Raw genomic sequence first — 16547 nt, forward strand, 5'->3', positions numbered from 1 at the left:
TCCCGGCCCCCCTCCCAGCCGCCGGCCTAGTCGGACTTCTCGCAGTCGTCCTCCTGGTGCGTGTCCCCGTCGTGGCCGTTCTTGTCCTCCTTGGACAGGTGCGCCTGCGAGCCCAGTGCCGACAGCGACAGCAGCCCGGTGCCCGCGCTCACGGCCGGCAGCGAGGGCGGCTGCAGGCCCACGGGCAGCGGGGTCAGGGGCAGCGCCAGCGCCTGCAGCTGCGAGAGCTGGTGGGCTTGAAGCTGCTGCTGTAGGGAACAGAGGCGGCGGGGGGCGGGGGTGAGCTGCGGGGGCCCAGGTGCCCCCCCAACCCCCCCCCCGCCCCCAGGGAGCCCCAGGTCAGACTCACCCGAATGATGGAATTCAGCTCGGGGGCGGTCACCTGCTTGGCTCTCTCGATGGCTCCCAACACCTGCTGCTGGTGCTGCGGGGGTGGGGGGGGGAGGGGGGAGAGGTAGAGTGGGGCGGGGAGCCCGGTTACACCCACAGCCCCTGCCGCCACAGGTTTCCTTCCCTTTTATTTTTATTATTTTTTAACTTTTTTGCTTTTTTGGGTCACACCCAGCGATGCTCAGGGGTTACTCCTGGCTTTACACTCAGGAATTACTCCGGGCAGTGCTCGGGGGACCATATGGGATGCCAAGGATCGAACCGGGTCGGCTGCGTGCAAGGCAAACACCCTACCCACTGTGCTATCGCTCCGGCCTCCTTTCCTTTTATTTCTTCTAAGCTTTTTGGGTCACACCCGGCGATGCTCAGGGCTTCCTCCTGGCTCTGCACCCAGGAATGACCCCTGGCGGTGCTGGGGGACCCCATGGGATGCTGGGAATCGAACCCGGGTCAGCTGCCTGCATCGCAAACACCCCCCCCCCCAATTTCTTTCCCTAAAGTATGTCTTGAATGCCCCCAGGAGAAGCAAAAGTAGGTGCTCACAAAAAAGCCTCGGGGGTAGACAGCCAGGGAGATGCCGCCCCATGGCTGTATCCCAACCCCTGCACCCCTGTGACCCCCCACTCTAGTGTCTGCTGGGTTACACAAGCCCCAAGCTGGGCACGGTCCCTGAACAGTTGGGTGACTCCACACCCCCACCCCCCACCCCCACCCGGACAGAGTCCCCACTCCCGTAGGACCAGCAGGGGAGACCCCAGGCCTGGAGGCTGCCTGCCAGGAAGTGAAAAGTGCAGTGCACCAACTGCCCAGGGCAGGCGTGGGGCTCCTCACACAGTGCTCGCCCTTGCATCAGGGGACAAGCAGCTCCCCACGCCCCCCGCCCCTGGAGACTTTACAGGCCTCAAGTCCATGGGTACCTCCCGGCAGTTCCTCAGCAGCTAGAACCCACCAATTCCCTTTCGCGCCTCGGGGACGTCCAGCAGGACCCCCCACAAAGAAAAGCACAGCGGCTTTCCCCGTCTGCAGCCTCCGGGCAAAGCCCTAGCTCGGCCTGGGGGCGGGTGCCCGCTGCCCTGGACGCCAGCACACGTGGCTGATAAACCTGTGCAGGAACCCAAGGTTCCTGGAGCCTGTGCGAGTGTGCGCGTGGGGGTTGGGGGGATGGGGTTGCCATCCTCTGCGCATGCGGCCCCGCAGGACCCCCCCCCCACACCCCACACCTCCGCGCTCTCGGGCTGATGAATCTGGGGGAGGTGGAAAGGCGGAAGCCAGACCGGGAAAAACACAGGGAGCTCAGCCCTGGGCAATCTGACATTTTTACCAGCCAAAATGACTCACTGAGCTGGGAATTCCACCGCGGGCGAGGCCCCTCCCAGCAGCAGTGCTGGGGGGCGGGAGGTGGGAATGGGGAGGGGTCTCGGCATGGGGCAGGGAGGAGGGGCGCCCCCCACACACATGGGGCAGACATTCACGCTCACCTCCTGGGACAGGTACGGGAGAACCTGGGCACAGATTCCGTTCAGTCTCTTCACGATTTCAGCCTAGAACACACACATTCCGGGCAGTCACGTGTGTGTGTGTGTGTGTGTGTGTGTGTGTGTATTCCAACAGTCACGTGTGTGTGCACGCGCGTGCATGCGTGTGCTGTGGTATACCCAGGTGAGCCCCAGGTGAGCAGCTCAAAGCAATGACAACTCAGGATGGGGCAAAGCCCCCCATTTCCCCTCCCCGCGCCCCTCCCCCCCACCCGGGGTCCCCAGAAGGCCCAGCCCCTGAGCGGGGGAGGAAGGGGATGGGGGCAACAGCTCCCAGCAGGCCTGAGCTGCAGCGGGAGGGACTTGCTGTGCAGCCAGGGGAGGGGTCCCACCCACCGCCCTGGGGATGCTGGGGGGACCAGGGGGTGCAGGGGAGGTCTGGGGGTGGCCCTTGAAGTACCTGTTTATGCATCTCAATGTTCAAGCCGTAAGACATCTCGTAGTACTGGAGGGGACAGAGATAGGAGGGGCTGGGACAGTGCCGGGAGCAGGGGGGCTGGGGGCCGCCCACGCTGCTGGGCCGTGCTGCCTCTGCCACCCCCCTCTTCCCACGGGCTCCTCATCTTTGTTCTCTTGGCGTCTCCAGGCGAGGAACAGCGCACAGCCCGGGTTCCAGCCCCACACCCCCCTGGGAGGGATCCCTGAGCACAGCCAGGTGGGCTCCCCCCCCCCCGCAAGCCCTCCCCAAAGATGACCCACCCCTCAATGAGCAGAGCGAAGTCCCACTTCCAGGCCCCCAGGACTGCCTTCTCTTCCCCACTCTTGGCCCAGCAAGCTCCTATTCATCCCTGGAAACCCTTGCTGCAATGCCCCTGGGCCAGGCCCTTCCCCAAGGTGGTGGTGGTGGTGGTGAAGCCCCTTCCAGGGCCCCCAGTCCCAGGTTCCCATCTCTGTCCTGCCCGGTCCCTCTGGGGTACACAGAGAACGATGGGGGGGAGGGGCTTAGGACCCCCAGCCTGGGGGGGCCCTCCCCAGCCCTGCGCCCAAGGCCTGGGAGTGGAGGGGTTAAGCCTCCCAGGGCGCCCGAGTCCCCTCCCCCACTGTCTGGTCTCCAGCTTCGTGGCTGCAGCCTGGACAGTGCCAAGGACGGCCGGGCGCTGGCAAGCCGAGCCCCACGGTGGTTTGGCACGTCGGCCGCTGCCTGGGCCCGCAGCCAGGCCGGCACTGCAGGCGCGGCAGGCCCCGGGGGCCGGCGAAACATGGGGCAGAGCCGACCTGGCGGCACCCCAGAGGCAGTGGCCACCGGGCAGACGGGCTGCAGTAGCTGCTGGAGGGTTGGGGAGAGGGCGGGGGGGGAGGGCCAGGGAGGGGGGTCCAGCCGGTCACCCCTCCATTGCCAGGGCGGGCTCACCATCACGTAGTGACGCTGCATCTCCGACTTCTCGCTGGCCAGCTTGTCACATTCCAACTTCAGACTGCGGGCGGCAAGGGGGACCACGGCTCAGGGGCCGGCCGGGTTAGCGTGGGGGGGGGGACGGAGGCCTGGTTAAGCTCCCGCTGGGCACAGTCCCCTGGGCAGCGTGGACCCCCCCCAGCCAGAATGGAAAGGGAGGAGGGAGGGGCTGGAGCTTGGGGCTTCAGCGTCTGGACTCGGCAGGGGCCCCCAACTGGGGGGGGAGACACAGGACCCCCCCGCCGTGGGGGCAGAGGGCACCCGGGCACTCCCCGAGGCCTGCAGTGCAGACAAGGCGAGCGGGAGAAAGGTAAGAACGCCGGGCCAGGCCTGGAGATAGCACAGAGTGTGCACAGGGGCCCTCGCCTGGCACGCGACTGACCCGGGTTCCGGCCCTGGCATCCCACACCCCCCTCCCCCGTCATGAGCACCCCCAGGAAGTGACCCGGAGTGCAGGGCCGGGAGTAAGTCCTGAGCACCGTCGGGTGTGACTCCAGGACTAAAATACGGAACTAAGCCCCATCCCGGGGGCCAGAGCGATGGGACGGGGCGGGGGGGGAACGACAGAGCACTTGCCTCGCACACGGTCCACCGGGTTCAATCCCAGGCACCCCCCACAGGATTCTCCCGAGCACCGCCAGGGGTGACCCCCCCAACACCCAACCCAGCCCCCACTGCACACACTGAAAAACTAGAGGAGGAACTCCCCCCTCCCCCTCCCCGCCTTGCTGGCCACTGGGTCAGCGGCCTCCATCCTGAGGCCTGATGAGGTCTATCAACTTGTTTTAGAGCCGAGGTGGTGACATCACCCACCACCAGAGAGGCCGAGTAAGTGACTCAAGGTCACACAGCCAGGAAGCCGGCTGCAGGGTCAACCTCACTGGGGGTTGGGAAGCTTTTCAAGAAGGGTCAGGTGGAAATCCCGCAGGATGGGGGCTGGGGGCATCTCCAAGGGGGTCCAAGACCCTGTGGTCTGGCTCTAATCACGTTGCATGGGAGACCAGCCACCCCCCCCCCATGGAAGACCAGGCGCCCACATGCATATCTGGGGCTAAGAAGGGCTAAGGGGGGGGGCTGGAGCCCTTAGCAGGAAGGGTGTTTGCCTTGCACGTGGCCGACCTGAGTTCGATTCCCAGCATCCCATAGGGTCCCCTGAGCACCTCCAGGAGGAATTCCTGAGTGCAGAGCCAGGAGTGAGCATAGCCGGGTGTGACCCAAAAAGCAGAAAAAGAAAAAAAAAAAAAAAAAAAAAGGCTTCCAGCGATGCTCAGAGCCCAGGAAGGGGGAATGGGAGGGCAGGAGGCTGGGGAGGAAGAGGGGAACCACGTGTCTCCCACTCAGCCGTGGATACACTGTAACTGCCGCACAGCACAGCACAGCGGGGAGCTGCTGCTCCTGCCCGCAGGCTGACCCGGGTTCTATCCCAAGCATCCCCCAAGAGTCCCCCAGCACCACCGGGACTAATCCCTGAGCATTGCCAGCTGCAGCTCCCCCCACTCCAACACCAAACCGAAAGAAAGAAAGCTCCATGATCTGGGCCAAACCAGCCTGTGAGGGAGAGCGGACGGCTTCCTCCTGGGAAACCCCAAGTTTGATCCCTAGCACTAGAAAAAAAAAAAAAATATATATATATATATACATAAAAAACCTATTTTATCCTAAACTCTGAGAGACCGCAGTCACAGGGCAGCAGGATGGGCGCATGCCTTGCATACAGCTGAGCCTGATCCAAGCACTGAGCCAGGCGTCAGTCCTGAGCACTGCTGGGTGAGTCCACCCCCCAAAAAAAAACCGCTAGCTTGATGGATCTGATTTGTCTTAAAGGGAAACACAGTTAAAAAGTTCGGGTTGGGAGGATGGAGCCCTAGTGCTCACACAACTCTGCGGCAGCACCTACGAGGACCCCTGGTGTGGCTGCTCGGGTGTGAAGACGCCGCCTTGGGGGCACTCGAAAAGGCCAGGTCTGGAGGCCAAGCCGGAAGTCCTCCCCGCCACGGAACTCCCTCCAGCTTAGCTGTCCGCAGGGAACACCTTTTTGTCCCCTTGTTTTTTGGGTCACGCCCGGGTGATGCTCAGGGCTGACTCCCGGCTCTGCACTCAGGGATCACGGGTCCTGGTGTTGGGGAGGGAGGGGGGAACCGTATGGGATGCGGGGGATTTGAACCCCGGTCAGCCGCATGCAAAGCCTGCGTCCTCTCCGCTGTCCTATCGCTCTGGGGCCAGTGCACGGAACTTTCAAAGCCAAGTGCGGGGACACGGAGTCCAGAACTGGCCGCCCCGGAGAGAACCGGGATGTCAGTCCCCTCCCACTGAGATTCCGGGGAGCTGAAAAATAAAGAGGCTTTCCGACGGCAAGCTGCTAATCAGGTCATCTCTGCTGTGCATCCCAAGGGCACCTCCTCACCTCTCTGGGCTTAAGTCTTTAAACAGGATGCACACAGGATGTTCTCCTCCTCTGATTTTGCACCCCCCTGACCCCCAAAGAGTCAGGCAAGCAATTCCAAAAAGATAAGAGCAATAAAAACAAGGGGATGTCCTTGAGAAGCCGCGGGTGGGGGTGGGGGTGCAGGAAACTCTTCCTCCAAAAGTAGGGACAGAAAATAATTCGCAATTTTTTTCCTGGGTTGGGGGCGCAAGGAAGGAGGCTCTACCCCTTGCAGAAACTGCAGGCAGGGGCGTGGGGAGAGAGGTGCTGAGGCTCTGCAGAGCTGGAGGTCGGGGGGCCTCTTAACTTTCAGCTGTTTTTCCCATCTGGGCGCCCAGGTGAGCTGGGAACACCCGGCGGCGCGGTGGGGGGGGCGGGGTGCATTTCGGGGGTGGGGGACGGGGGGGGCGCCCCCAGCCCGCTCACCTGTGGTACTGGGCCTGCAGCAGCTGGAACTCGTCTTTGATGCGGTCGCAGGAGTCCGAGGTGGTGAATTTGAGCTGCTGGGGTAAGTGCGACGAGCCCTGGGCCGAGGGGGGCGGCCCGGTTAGGGCCCTGCGGGCGGGCGCAGCTGCGGCGCCCCCCCCTTCCTGCCCCGCTTCCCGGGCGCGTGTTTACAGCCCCCGCCCGCGTTTCCTGCGTCCCCCCGGCCGGCGGGGGGCAGGGCGCGCCCTCTACCGCCTCTCCCGGGCGCCGGGCGCAGAGGGGGGCGCGCGCCCCAACTGCGGGGGCTGGGGGAGGGGCCGGGGTCTCCCCCCACCGCTCTCCCCATCGCCCCAAGTTGGCGGGGCCGGACGCGCGGCATCCCCGCAAAGTCGCCTCGGGGGAGGGGCCTGCGCCCGCAGCCTTCCCGGGGGGGCCCCAACCCAGATTCTCGGCTCGTTCCGTCCAGGCCGCGCGCTTCCGGCAGGCCGGGCCGTGCGTGTGCGTGCGCGCGTGTGTGTGCGTGGACGAGTCGGGGTCCCCGCCGCCCCGTCCCCACCCCGGGCCCCCCGCGAGCGTGCCGGGCGTTAGAGGTGACCGGCGGGGTTCCCGGGGCCGCCCTCCAGGCCCGAGGCCAAGGCCGCCCGGGGGCGGGGGGGGTCCCGCCGGTGCCAGGCCGGGACGCGGCCCAGGAGCTCCGGACCCGGGGGGCTGGGGGAGGCGGGGGGCGCCCGGGGGCCGCGGCGCGGGGCCCGAGCCGGAGGGGAGGGGGCGCGCACCCCCCGGGGCAGGGGAGGGGCGCGGGGGCGCGGGCCCGCTTACCGAATGCCTGCTTTGTGGAAACATCATGTCAGTCGCGGCGGGGGGCGCACGCTGCGCCCCGGCTCGGGCGGCTCGGGGGGCTCGGGGCGCCGGGCGGCCGCGCCTTTGTCCCGCCGCCGATCGGCCGCTCCGGGGGCCGCCGCCGCCGCCGCCTCCCGCGCCCGGCCTCGGCCGCTTCCTGCGCCCCCTCCCCGCGCGCCCGGCCCGGCGCGCCCCGCGCCCCGCCCCGCGCCCCGCACGCCCGCCCGCCGCTCCTATTGTCTGATGGCGGCGGCCTCGCCTCCTCCTCCTCCTCCTCCTCCTCCTCCTCCTCCTCCTCCCGCCGCCGCCGCTCCGGCTCCACCTGCTGCAGCCGCCGCCGCCGCCGCCGCCGCCCGGGCTCCGTGCGCGCCGCCGAGGGGGGAGCGCGCGCCCGGCGGGAGGGAGGAGGGAGGGCTCGAGGGGAGGGGGCGGCCCGCGCGCCCACCCCGATCAGGCCCCACCGGGGGCGAGCCGGGCGGCGGCGCTTGGCGCAGGGGGGCGGCGGGGGCGGCGGGACCCCCTCCCCGGCGCCGCGCGCCCCCCCCGCGGCCGGGTCCCCGGCGGGCGCCCGCGCAGTCATGGCGCGCATGGACGCGTGCCAGGCACAGGCCGGGTAACCTTGGTCCCCGGCGCGGCCGCCGCGCGGCCAGGCCTCGGTGCGCCCCGGCACCGGCGCGGCCCGGCACCCCCGCCCCCCCCACCCGCGGCCTGCCGAGCGCCCTACTGTGCGCCCGGAGCGGGCGGGGGCGTCCCTGCACCGTGCCCCCCCACCCCTCCTCCCACGGGGGCCATCTGGGGGTGCTGGTCTCAGCCAGGGGAATCAACTGCAATATTCAAGTCGGAGGGTGGATATGCAGGCTGGAAGGCCTGGGCCTAGGAGAAGTGGAGGAAGTGGTGAGAGGCCTTCCCCAGGATTTTGGAGAGCCTGTGTAAAGACCCTGGGGCCACCCGCATGGGGTAGGGTGGGGGCAGCGGGAGCTGAGAACCTTGACCTTGGGCCAGAGGGAGTTTCCTGCTTTCGCACAAGGCTGTTGCTTTCCCCCCTCTGCCTCCCGCCCCTGGGTGGCCCAGGCCCAGATGGGGTTCACAGCCAGGTCTGGAAAGTTGTTTTGGGGCCACACCCGAATCAAGGCTTGCTCCGGGCAGGGCTCAGGGGACCCTTCGGCAGCGCCAGGGCCAGCCCCTTCCCTGATGGACTCCCCTTTTTCATCCTGTTTTTATTGGGGGGGGCACGCACGCAGTGCTGGGTAGTTCTGAGGGTCCCACCCGGGCTTCTCAGTCAGCTGGGCTGCGCAGGGGAGGGCCCTGTGGGGAAGCAAATGAGGGCAGACCCCTGCCCCCCAGGGCCCCTCACCCCTTGTGCCATGTTGTTGTTACAAGGCAGGCCACACGTGGGGGTGCTGGGATGGGGGGGCATCGGGGGACGCCCAGGGCCTCTCCCCTTTCAGGCTGGGTGCGTCCCTCCACCACGGGGTGGACTTTCCTGGACTCTGCAGTGTTCCTTGGAATAAAAGCCATGGCTGGGGGCCGAAAAGATAGTGCAGTGGTTAGGGAGCTGGCCTTGCACAAAACTGACTCAGCTTCCATCCCTGGCTTCCCTGAACTCAGGACTTCACTCCTGAGTCCTGTCAGGAGTGATCCCGGAGCACAGAGCCAGGAGTCAGCCCTGAGCACCGCCGGGTGTGGCCCCCCAAACCAAAATGAAACCAGAGACTGTGATTTCATTTTATTTGCGGAGGGCTGCTCCCAGCAGGACTTGGGGGTCACCCCCAGGGGTGTTCTGGGGCCCGGGCGGTGCCCCCGGTGTGTGCTCTCCGGCCCACCGTTGCACCTTTAAAAGAACTGGGATTGAACCAAGTTCCCAGGGGCTGGAGAGTACAGTGGGTAGTGTGCTGGCCTCAACCCAGCAGACCCGTATTCGACTCTCGGCATCCCACAGGGTCTCCTGAGCCCCGCCGGGAGCATTCCCGACGTGCAGAGCCAGGAGTCGGCCCTGAGCACTGCCAGGTGTGGCCCCCCCAAACCAAAATAATAAATGAAATAATTTTTTTTTTTTACAAAAAAAAGGGCCTTTTGAGCAACCACAGGGGGCTGGACTCAGGCCCACGCTTGGCCACAGGAGACAGCCACTCCCTCAGTGCCCGAGTAAACAAGGGGAAACATACCGTGTTTATTTTTTGGTGTCTGGACCCCAACTGGCAGTGCGGTGTGTGTGTGTGTGTGTGTGTGTGTGTGTGGTGTGTGGGGGTGTTGGGTGTGTCCCAGCCACCCACCGAGGGTCTCAGGGGACCGTGCGGGGTCAGACCCAGGTGTCCCAGCCCAGAGCCAGCTGCTGGCCACCTAGGAGAAGTCACCCATTAGGGTTTCACTCAGTTTCAGTTTCACACAGTTTTATTTATTTATTTTAAATTTGGGGGCCACACCCGGCGGTGCTCAGGGCATCCCATGGAGTGTCGGGGATGGACCCCCTGAGCAAAAAAAGAAAAGGGGAGCAAGTCTAGGCAGAAAGTCTTTTTTTTTCTTTTTTTTTGGGGGGGGTCACACCCGGCGATGCACAGGGGTTGCTCCTGGCTCTGCACTCAGGAATTACCCCTGGCGGTGCTCAGGGGACCATATAGGATGCTGGGAATCGAACCCGGGTCGGCCGCATGCAAGGCAAACGCCCTCCGCCCTCCCCACTGTGCTATTGCTCCAGCCCCAGAAAGTCTTTTTTTTTCTTTTTTAATTTCCTTTTTTGGTCACACCCGGCGATGCACAGGGCTTCCTCCTGGCTCTGCACTCAGGGATCACTCCTGGCGGTGCTCAGGGGACCCTATGGGATGCCGGGGATCGGGTCGGCTGCGTGTCAGGCAAAGGCCCTCCCCGCTGTGCTATCGCTCCAGCCCCAAAATAAGTTCTTGAGCCTGTAACTAATGTAACAAAACTTGGAGCCTGGCGGGAGAATCTGAATAAAGGAGCGGGAGGGCAGCTGCCTAGTGCTGCTGGCCAGGGTCCATCCTGGGCACCCCGTGGGGTCCCTGGTACCCCTGAGCACAGAGCTAGGAGTCAGCCCTGAGCCCCACCAGGTATGACCCCATAACGAAAAAATAAATTGGGGTGAGCCGGAGGGAGAGTACAGCCAGGAGGGCGCTCGCCTTGCCCCTGGCAGACGCAGGTTCCCTTCCCGGCACCCCCTAGGGTGTCCCCTCACCCCCAGCACCTCCAGGAGTGATCCCTGAGTGCAGAGCCAGGAGGAAGCCCTGAGCACCGCCGGGTGTGACCCCAAAAAAGTGAAATTTCAAAAGAAAAGCACGTCAGTCCGGGGAGCGAGCTTGGATCATACACGCAGCCAACTGGGGCTCGGTCTCCAGCCTCCCACGGGGTCCCCCGGCAGCCCCAGGAGTGATTCCTGAGCCCAGTGAGGTCAGGGGTCAGCCCCGAGCATCCTGTGTGTGGCGCCCACCCCGCCCCACCCCCCTGAAAAGATAATACAGCTTGAGTGCAGATGAGCCCGGCCCCAAGGCCCGGCCAGTGCATAATGGACAGGGCTCCCGGGACGGTCCCTGGGGAGTAAGGGGGGGAGTGGGGGAAGGGAGCGGGGAGGGGTGGCCGGGTAAAACAGGTGGCCGCGGGGCCGCACGGGGGGCCCCAGGCCTCAGCTGCTCAGCCGTGCGGGGGCGGGTGCAGAGGATTTACCGCTGGTGTCTGGGCCGGGCCGGAACCGAGCCCCATCCTGCCCTGCCAGAGCTCCGCGCGGGCGCGTCACACTTTCAGGGGGGGAGGGGGCGCCGGAGCAGTTGTCCAGCGGGGAGGGTACTCGCCTTGCACTTTGCACACGACCCGCCAGGGTTTGTTGTTTGTTTGTTTGCTTTCTGGGTCACCCCCCGGGGATGCTCAGGGGTCACTCCTGGGTCATGCACTCAGGAATGACTCCTGGCGGTGCTCAGGGGACCCTGTGGGATGCTGGGAATCGAACCCGGGTTGGCCGCTTGCTAGGCAAACGCCCTCCCCGCTGTGCTATCGCTCCAGCTGCCCTCCCCTGCCCCCGGGGTTTGATCCCTCCACCTGTACCCCGTAGGGACATCTTGGTCCCCCATAGCCCCCCCACCAGGAGTGACCCCTGAGTCAGCCCCGAGCACGGCCAGACCTGGGCCCCCCAAAAAAGAAGGAGAGTTTTGAGGCCAGGGGAGAAGCTGAGAATAAACACTCTCTTAGAGTGGGGCGGCACCCAGCTGAGGACTCAAGGGTGCCCCAGAGGTGCAGAGCTGGGCCCCTGGTCCTGGCTGGCAGCCACTCTGAAGCTTCACCAGGTGCTGGCTGCAAACCACGTGCAACACACATGAAATTGACCACAGGAAACACACTTGGAATGGACCACAGGAAACACACGGAATTGACCACAGAAAACACACACGGAATTGACCACAGGAGCATTGGGCATCCCTGGTGCCTTTTGTTTGTTTTGAGGCCACACCTGGGCTGACTCCTGGCTCTGTGCACCGAGATCACTCCTGACACGCCCCATCCCCCCCGGAGGTCTCCCGGCCGTCCCCCCAGTGCCGTAATCTCTGCAGCTAATAGGTAATAAAGGACAGAGGGGGAGGCCTTTGCTTTGCACTCGGCCCAGGTTTGATCCCCGGTGTCCCATAGGGGCCCCCAAAGCACAGCCGGGAGAAATTCCTGAGCGCAGAGCTAGGAGTCAGCCCTGAGCACCACTGGGTATGCCCCCCTCAAAAGTTCCCTCCCCCCCCAAAAAAAAACCCATCCAGGGAGTAACCCCTGAGCATCACCAGGTGTAATTTAAAAAAATAAAAATAAAAAAATAACACTAGTAAAGGCAAAGGGCTGTTTGAATGCCCATTTTGCTTTCTTTTATATGCAATGGCCATCCTAAGGGTGTGCAGTGGATTCAAAATCTCTTTGTGGGGGGCTGGAGCTATAGCACAGCGGGGAGGGCGTTTGTCTTGCATGCGGCTGACCCTGGTTCGATTCCCAGCATCCCATAGGGTCCCCTGAGCACTGCCAGCAGTAATTCCTGAGTGCAGAGCCAGGAGTAACCCCTGTTCATCGCCAGGTGTGACCCAAAAAGTGAAAAAAAAAATCTCTTTGTGGGGGCCTGAGCAATAGCACAGCGGGTAGGGCATTTGCCTTGCATGCGGCTGACCTGGGTTTGATCTCCGGCATCCCATAGGGTCCCCTGAGCACCACCAGGAGTCATTCCTGAGTGCAGAGCCAGGAGTAGCCCCTGTGCGTCGCCGGGTGTAACCCAAAAAGAAAAACAAAAACCCAAATCAAAATCTCTTTGTGGGTCCGGTTGGTTTGGGGGTCTCACCCAGCGGTGCTGGCGGAGAGCCGGGTCATCATGGAGTGGAAGGGGAAGTCTGGAATCTAGAGTGCCGTCCCTCCACGCTCGTCCCTTGGTGATTTCCAGGTGCCGCTGGCGGTGTCCAACCCCGCCCCAGAGAAACCTCCCACTAGGAAACCTCACTGCAGCTTTGCATGGTAGGAGAAGACGGGCTGTGTTCCTTTGCTTCTCCCTGCATTCGTTTCCCTTCACACCTGTGTCCTAGTTGGGCTTCAGGGATTTCTTTGCTCCCCGTGGCGAGTGGCAGCTCCAGAGAGCGGGAACCTGGGGCTTGGGTTTTGGTCTTGGAGCCACAAGCGGTAGTGCTCAGGGGTCACTCCTGGCCGTGCTCAGGGGACCCTCCGGGAGGCAGGGCCAGCGCCCTCCCTGCTGTGCTGCGCCTGCACCCCATCACAGTCCATTTCTTATTTGCATTCCCCTCACCTGGACAAGGAAAAAGTCCCGCCTATGGGGCCCCGAGCCATAGTGCAGCAGGTAACCGACCCGGGTTCGATTCCCGGCATCCCATAGGGTTCCCGGAGCACTGCCAGGAGTCATTCCTAGGTGCAGAGCCAGGAGTCAGCCCTGAGCATCGCCGGGTGAGACCGAAAAAGGAAAAAAAAAAAAAAAAGAAAGAAAAAAAAAGACCGGGTCTGTACTTTTGCTGGAGCGAAAGCACAGCGGGGAGGGCGTTTGCCTTGCACGAGGACGACCTGGGTTCGATTCCTCCACCCCTCTCGGAGAGCCCTGCAAGCTACCGAGAGTATCCCGCCCCACGGCAGAGCCTGGCAAGTTCCCCGTGGCGTATTCGATATGCCAAACACAGTAACAAGTCTCACCATGGAGACGTTACTGGTGCCCACTCGAGACAATCGATGAGCATCGGGAGGACAGTAGTGACAGTGACAGTGTCTGTACTTAAGTTTTCTGTTCTCAGGTCACGCATGGCAGTGCTCAGGGCTGACTCCTGGCTCTGTGCTCAAGGATCACTCCAGGCGGGTTTGGGGCCCATATGCAGTGTGAGGAACCAAACCCGGGTCACAGACGTGTGCAAGGCGGGCGCCCTCCCCGTGCCCACCCCGGATCTGTCACCCGTGCCCACCGATCCCTTTGTCTGGCCTCCGCCCAGTGACGTGTCTGCTCCCCCAGCCCCCTCACCCTGCTGTTCTCTGTCTTCTTTCCTTTTTTTTCCTTCCCGATCGGTAGTCAGTTTATCTCTCTCTCCTCCCCAGCGTAGTCTCATCTCTCCCCTTACGGTGCAATCACTGTCGTTGTCGTAGTTCTGGTCGTACTCCCAGTCATCACAGTTCCATCGTCCTAGTCTCCTCGAAGACCTCAAAGTCCTTTACCTCGGTATATTTTCTTTTTTCTTTTTTTTTTTTTTTGCTTTCTGGGTCACACCCAGCGATGCTCAGAGAATGCTCAGAGTTTCCTCCTAGCTCTGCACTCAGGAATTACTCCTGGCTGTGCTCAGGGGACCCTATGGGATGATGGGAATCGAACCCGGGTCGGCCGCGTGCAAGGCAAACGCCTTCCCCGCTGTGCTATGGCTCCAGCTCCCCATTACTGTTATTTTTCTACTTGTGCAAAACAAATGATGGACTAGTTGTGAGGTGCTTACAGAAGGGGCTAATTTGGGGCTGGAGCCATAGCACAGCGGGGAGGGCGTTTGCCTTGCACGCGGCCGATCCGGGTTCGATTCCCAGCATCCCATAGGGTCCCCCGAGCCACCGCCAGGAGTAATTCCTGAGTGCAGAGCCAGGAGGAACCCCTGAGCATCGCCGGGTGTGACCCAAAAAGAAGAAGAAGAAAAAAAGGGGCTGATTTAAATTGTGTGTTTGTTCAGGGAGTCACACCCAGCGGTGCTCAGGCGGACGCCTGGTTCTGCACTCAGGGATCACTCCGGCCCTATAGGGTGGCGGGGATGGAACCCGGGTCCATCGCTCGCTTCAGCCCCTGGATTGAACCTTGTCTCTGTTCATTTCCTTGGAAAAGGCGGTTCAGCAGCCTCTTCAGTGAAAAATAAAGAAATCCAAGATTTTTGCTTGCTTGTTTTGCTGTTTTGTTGGGCCACCCCTCGCGATGCCCAGGGCTGACTCCTGGCTCTGCATGCAGGGATCACTCCGCGCCGGCTCGGGGGACCCTACGGGGTGTGGGGTTCGAACCGGGGTCTGCTGAACCTCTCTGCTCTGTGGCTACGGCTCATCACACTGCTTAGAGTGGCCGCCTTCCCGTGCTGCGACTGCGCCCTAGAACGTTCCACGGCGCTGAAGGGAGCCTGGGCACCGCCTGGCCGGCCCCTTCGCAGCCCCCAGTGCCCTGCGCTGGTCGGGGTAGGGGGGGTCCCGGGCTGAAGCCGCGTCTACCCGGGCACAGAGAAGGTGGTGTCCGGGGTGGGAGCGACCCTAGGGCCGTGTCCCCGCCCCACCCCCTTACCCAGGGCATGCGCAGAGCAGAGAGGGCGAGCGAAGAGGTGGGGGTGGGACTGCGGGCTGCGTCCTTGCAGGGGTGAGGTGGGCTGGAGGGAGGAATCACGGGATCGCCCTTGAGTTCCCACCCGGAGGTTTTCTGGGGAGCTGCACACGTGGCCTTCCCCCCAGCATTTGCCCTTGACCCTGTGCCCAGCCCCCACACACCCACTCACACAGTCGGGGCTCCACTGCCAAATGGGGATGAGGCCCCCCACGCCCCAGGAACTCAGAGAAGCAGCACTAAGGCCCAGGGCTCAGCTCTGCCCTTGCTGTGCTGTGTGATTCTGGGCCAGTGTCCGTCCCTCTCTGGGCCTCTCTGCTGGGTGGGCCGAGAGGGCAGCATGCACAGGAATTCATGTCCCCTGTCCTCCCAGATTGCAGGTGCCCAGATCTCCCCTCCTGGCCCCCTCTGGAGATGATAGCTGTCCTTGTCATCTTCCGGGATGAACCCCATGGGCCTCAGGCTGGGCTCCTGAATGGGAAAACTGACAGAAACTGCAGGGGGCGCACTTTGCCAGGAAAGCACGAACCTGGAGGCTGTGCCATGCACGTGCAAGGGCCCTGGGGCCCTCCTGCTGGCGGCTCTGCAGTTGCCCCCCCTCCCCATCCCGCACAGTGCCTGGTCACAGACCAGGCAGGCAGCACCCGTTAGGTCCAGCTGCACCCCTGGGTGGAGTGTGCACACAATGGGGTGAGGCCCCCCTGAGTGTGGGGGCATCGCAGCCAGGCCTGTGTGAGAAGGCTCAGGGGACACTGTGGGGTGCTGGCGGTGGAACCCGGGTCAGTGCTGTGCAGGGCGAGTGTCCTCCTGGGTGTATTACCTCTCTGCACAGTCCTCCTCCTTTTTTTTTTTTTCTTTTTGGGCCACACCCGGAGATGCTCAGGGTTTACCCCTGGTTCTGATCAAGGGACCCTACAGGATGCCGGGGATCGAACCCAGGTCTGCCGTGTACAAGATAAACACCCTCCCCGCTGTACTATGGCTCTGGCATCTTCTCCAAAAAATTTTTTTTTAAGTAAAAACAGATTTTATTTTGGAGGTGTTTAGGAAGGGGAAGGAGGGAGAAAAAGTGAGAGAGTAACACTCTCGAGAGAGAACCGGGCTTCTCCAAGGGCGGCGAGAGCTCCTACACGCATCCCAGCGCTAAGACATGAAAGCATGAAAGTCCACATCTCAGGAGGGGAGATGCTGGGCGCCACATGCTCTCGCCACGTGGGCATAAGCAGCACATGGGCTCAGGCAGCCTATGTGCACTCCCCCGATTTTTAAAATAAAATTTCCTCTGAGCAACACCTGCAGTATTCTATTATTATTATTATTATTATTATTTTGGTCATACCCGGCGATGCTCAGGGGTTCCTCCTGGCTCGGCACTCAGGAATTCCTTCTGGCAGTGCTCGGGGGACCCTATGGAATGCTGGGGATTGAACCCGGGTCGGCCACGTCAAGGCAAACGCCCTCCCCGAGGCGCTATGGCTCCGGCCCCAACACCTGTAATATTCTGCAGGAACTCGTCATGATGCAAATTGATTCCCCCCTCCCCGAGTTATATATGGAAACCCTAATCTCCTATCCCCCATCGTGGGGAGCCAAGAGGATCAGGGACCAGGGTGATTAGCTCACCAGGGTCACCAGGATGGGCCTGGGATAAGGTCACCGACCCTCTCAGAAGACCCGAGGGCCACGAGACAGCAGCATGTGGTCGACCCAGGTTCCATCCCTGGTGCCACATGGGGCCCCTGA

At 63.0% G+C, this 16547-nt stretch overlaps 1 protein-coding gene across 2 annotated transcripts; it reads right to left on the reverse strand.

The window, feature by feature from the left end:
* Positions 1 to 6: 6 nt before the first annotated feature.
* On the reverse strand, positions 7 to 7162 carry TLE5 (TLE family member 5, transcriptional modulator). Of its 2 annotated transcripts, none has more exons than XM_055128696.1 (7): positions 6989 to 7162; positions 6170 to 6267; positions 3277 to 3340; positions 2326 to 2370; positions 1869 to 1931; positions 350 to 424; positions 7 to 245 (listed from the first exon to the last, which is right to left on the reverse strand). In XM_055128696.1, the coding sequence occupies exons 1-7, from the start codon at positions 7013 to 7015 to the stop codon at positions 27 to 29; spliced, it is 591 nt and encodes a 196-aa protein (XP_054984671.1). In that variant the 5' UTR covers positions 7016 to 7162; the 3' UTR covers positions 7 to 26. The 2 variants fall into 2 exon arrangements, with proteins under 2 accessions (XP_054984671.1, XP_054984670.1); XM_055128695.1 differs by having other exon boundaries at positions 7 to 248.
* Between the last annotated feature and the right edge of the window lie 9385 nt (positions 7163 to 16547).

Source organism: Sorex araneus, chromosome 2 (genome assembly GCF_027595985.1).
Source record: "Sorex araneus isolate mSorAra2 chromosome 2, mSorAra2.pri, whole genome shotgun sequence".
In the NCBI taxonomy this organism is placed as follows: Eukaryota; Metazoa; Chordata; class Mammalia; order Eulipotyphla; family Soricidae; genus Sorex; species Sorex araneus.

Coding starts and splice junctions, on each gene's coding strand:
- TLE5 (XM_055128695.1), bottom strand. CDS start 7,015: ATGATGTTTCCACAAAGCAGGCATTCG. Junction 425..1,868: donor TCCCGTACCTGTCCCAGGAG/GTGAGCGTGAAT, acceptor CCACCCCCGCAG/CACCAGCAGCAGGTGTTGGG. Junction 249..349: donor AGCTGAATTCCATCATTCGG/GTGAGTCTGACC, acceptor TGTTCCCTACAG/CAGCAGCTTCAAGCCCACCA.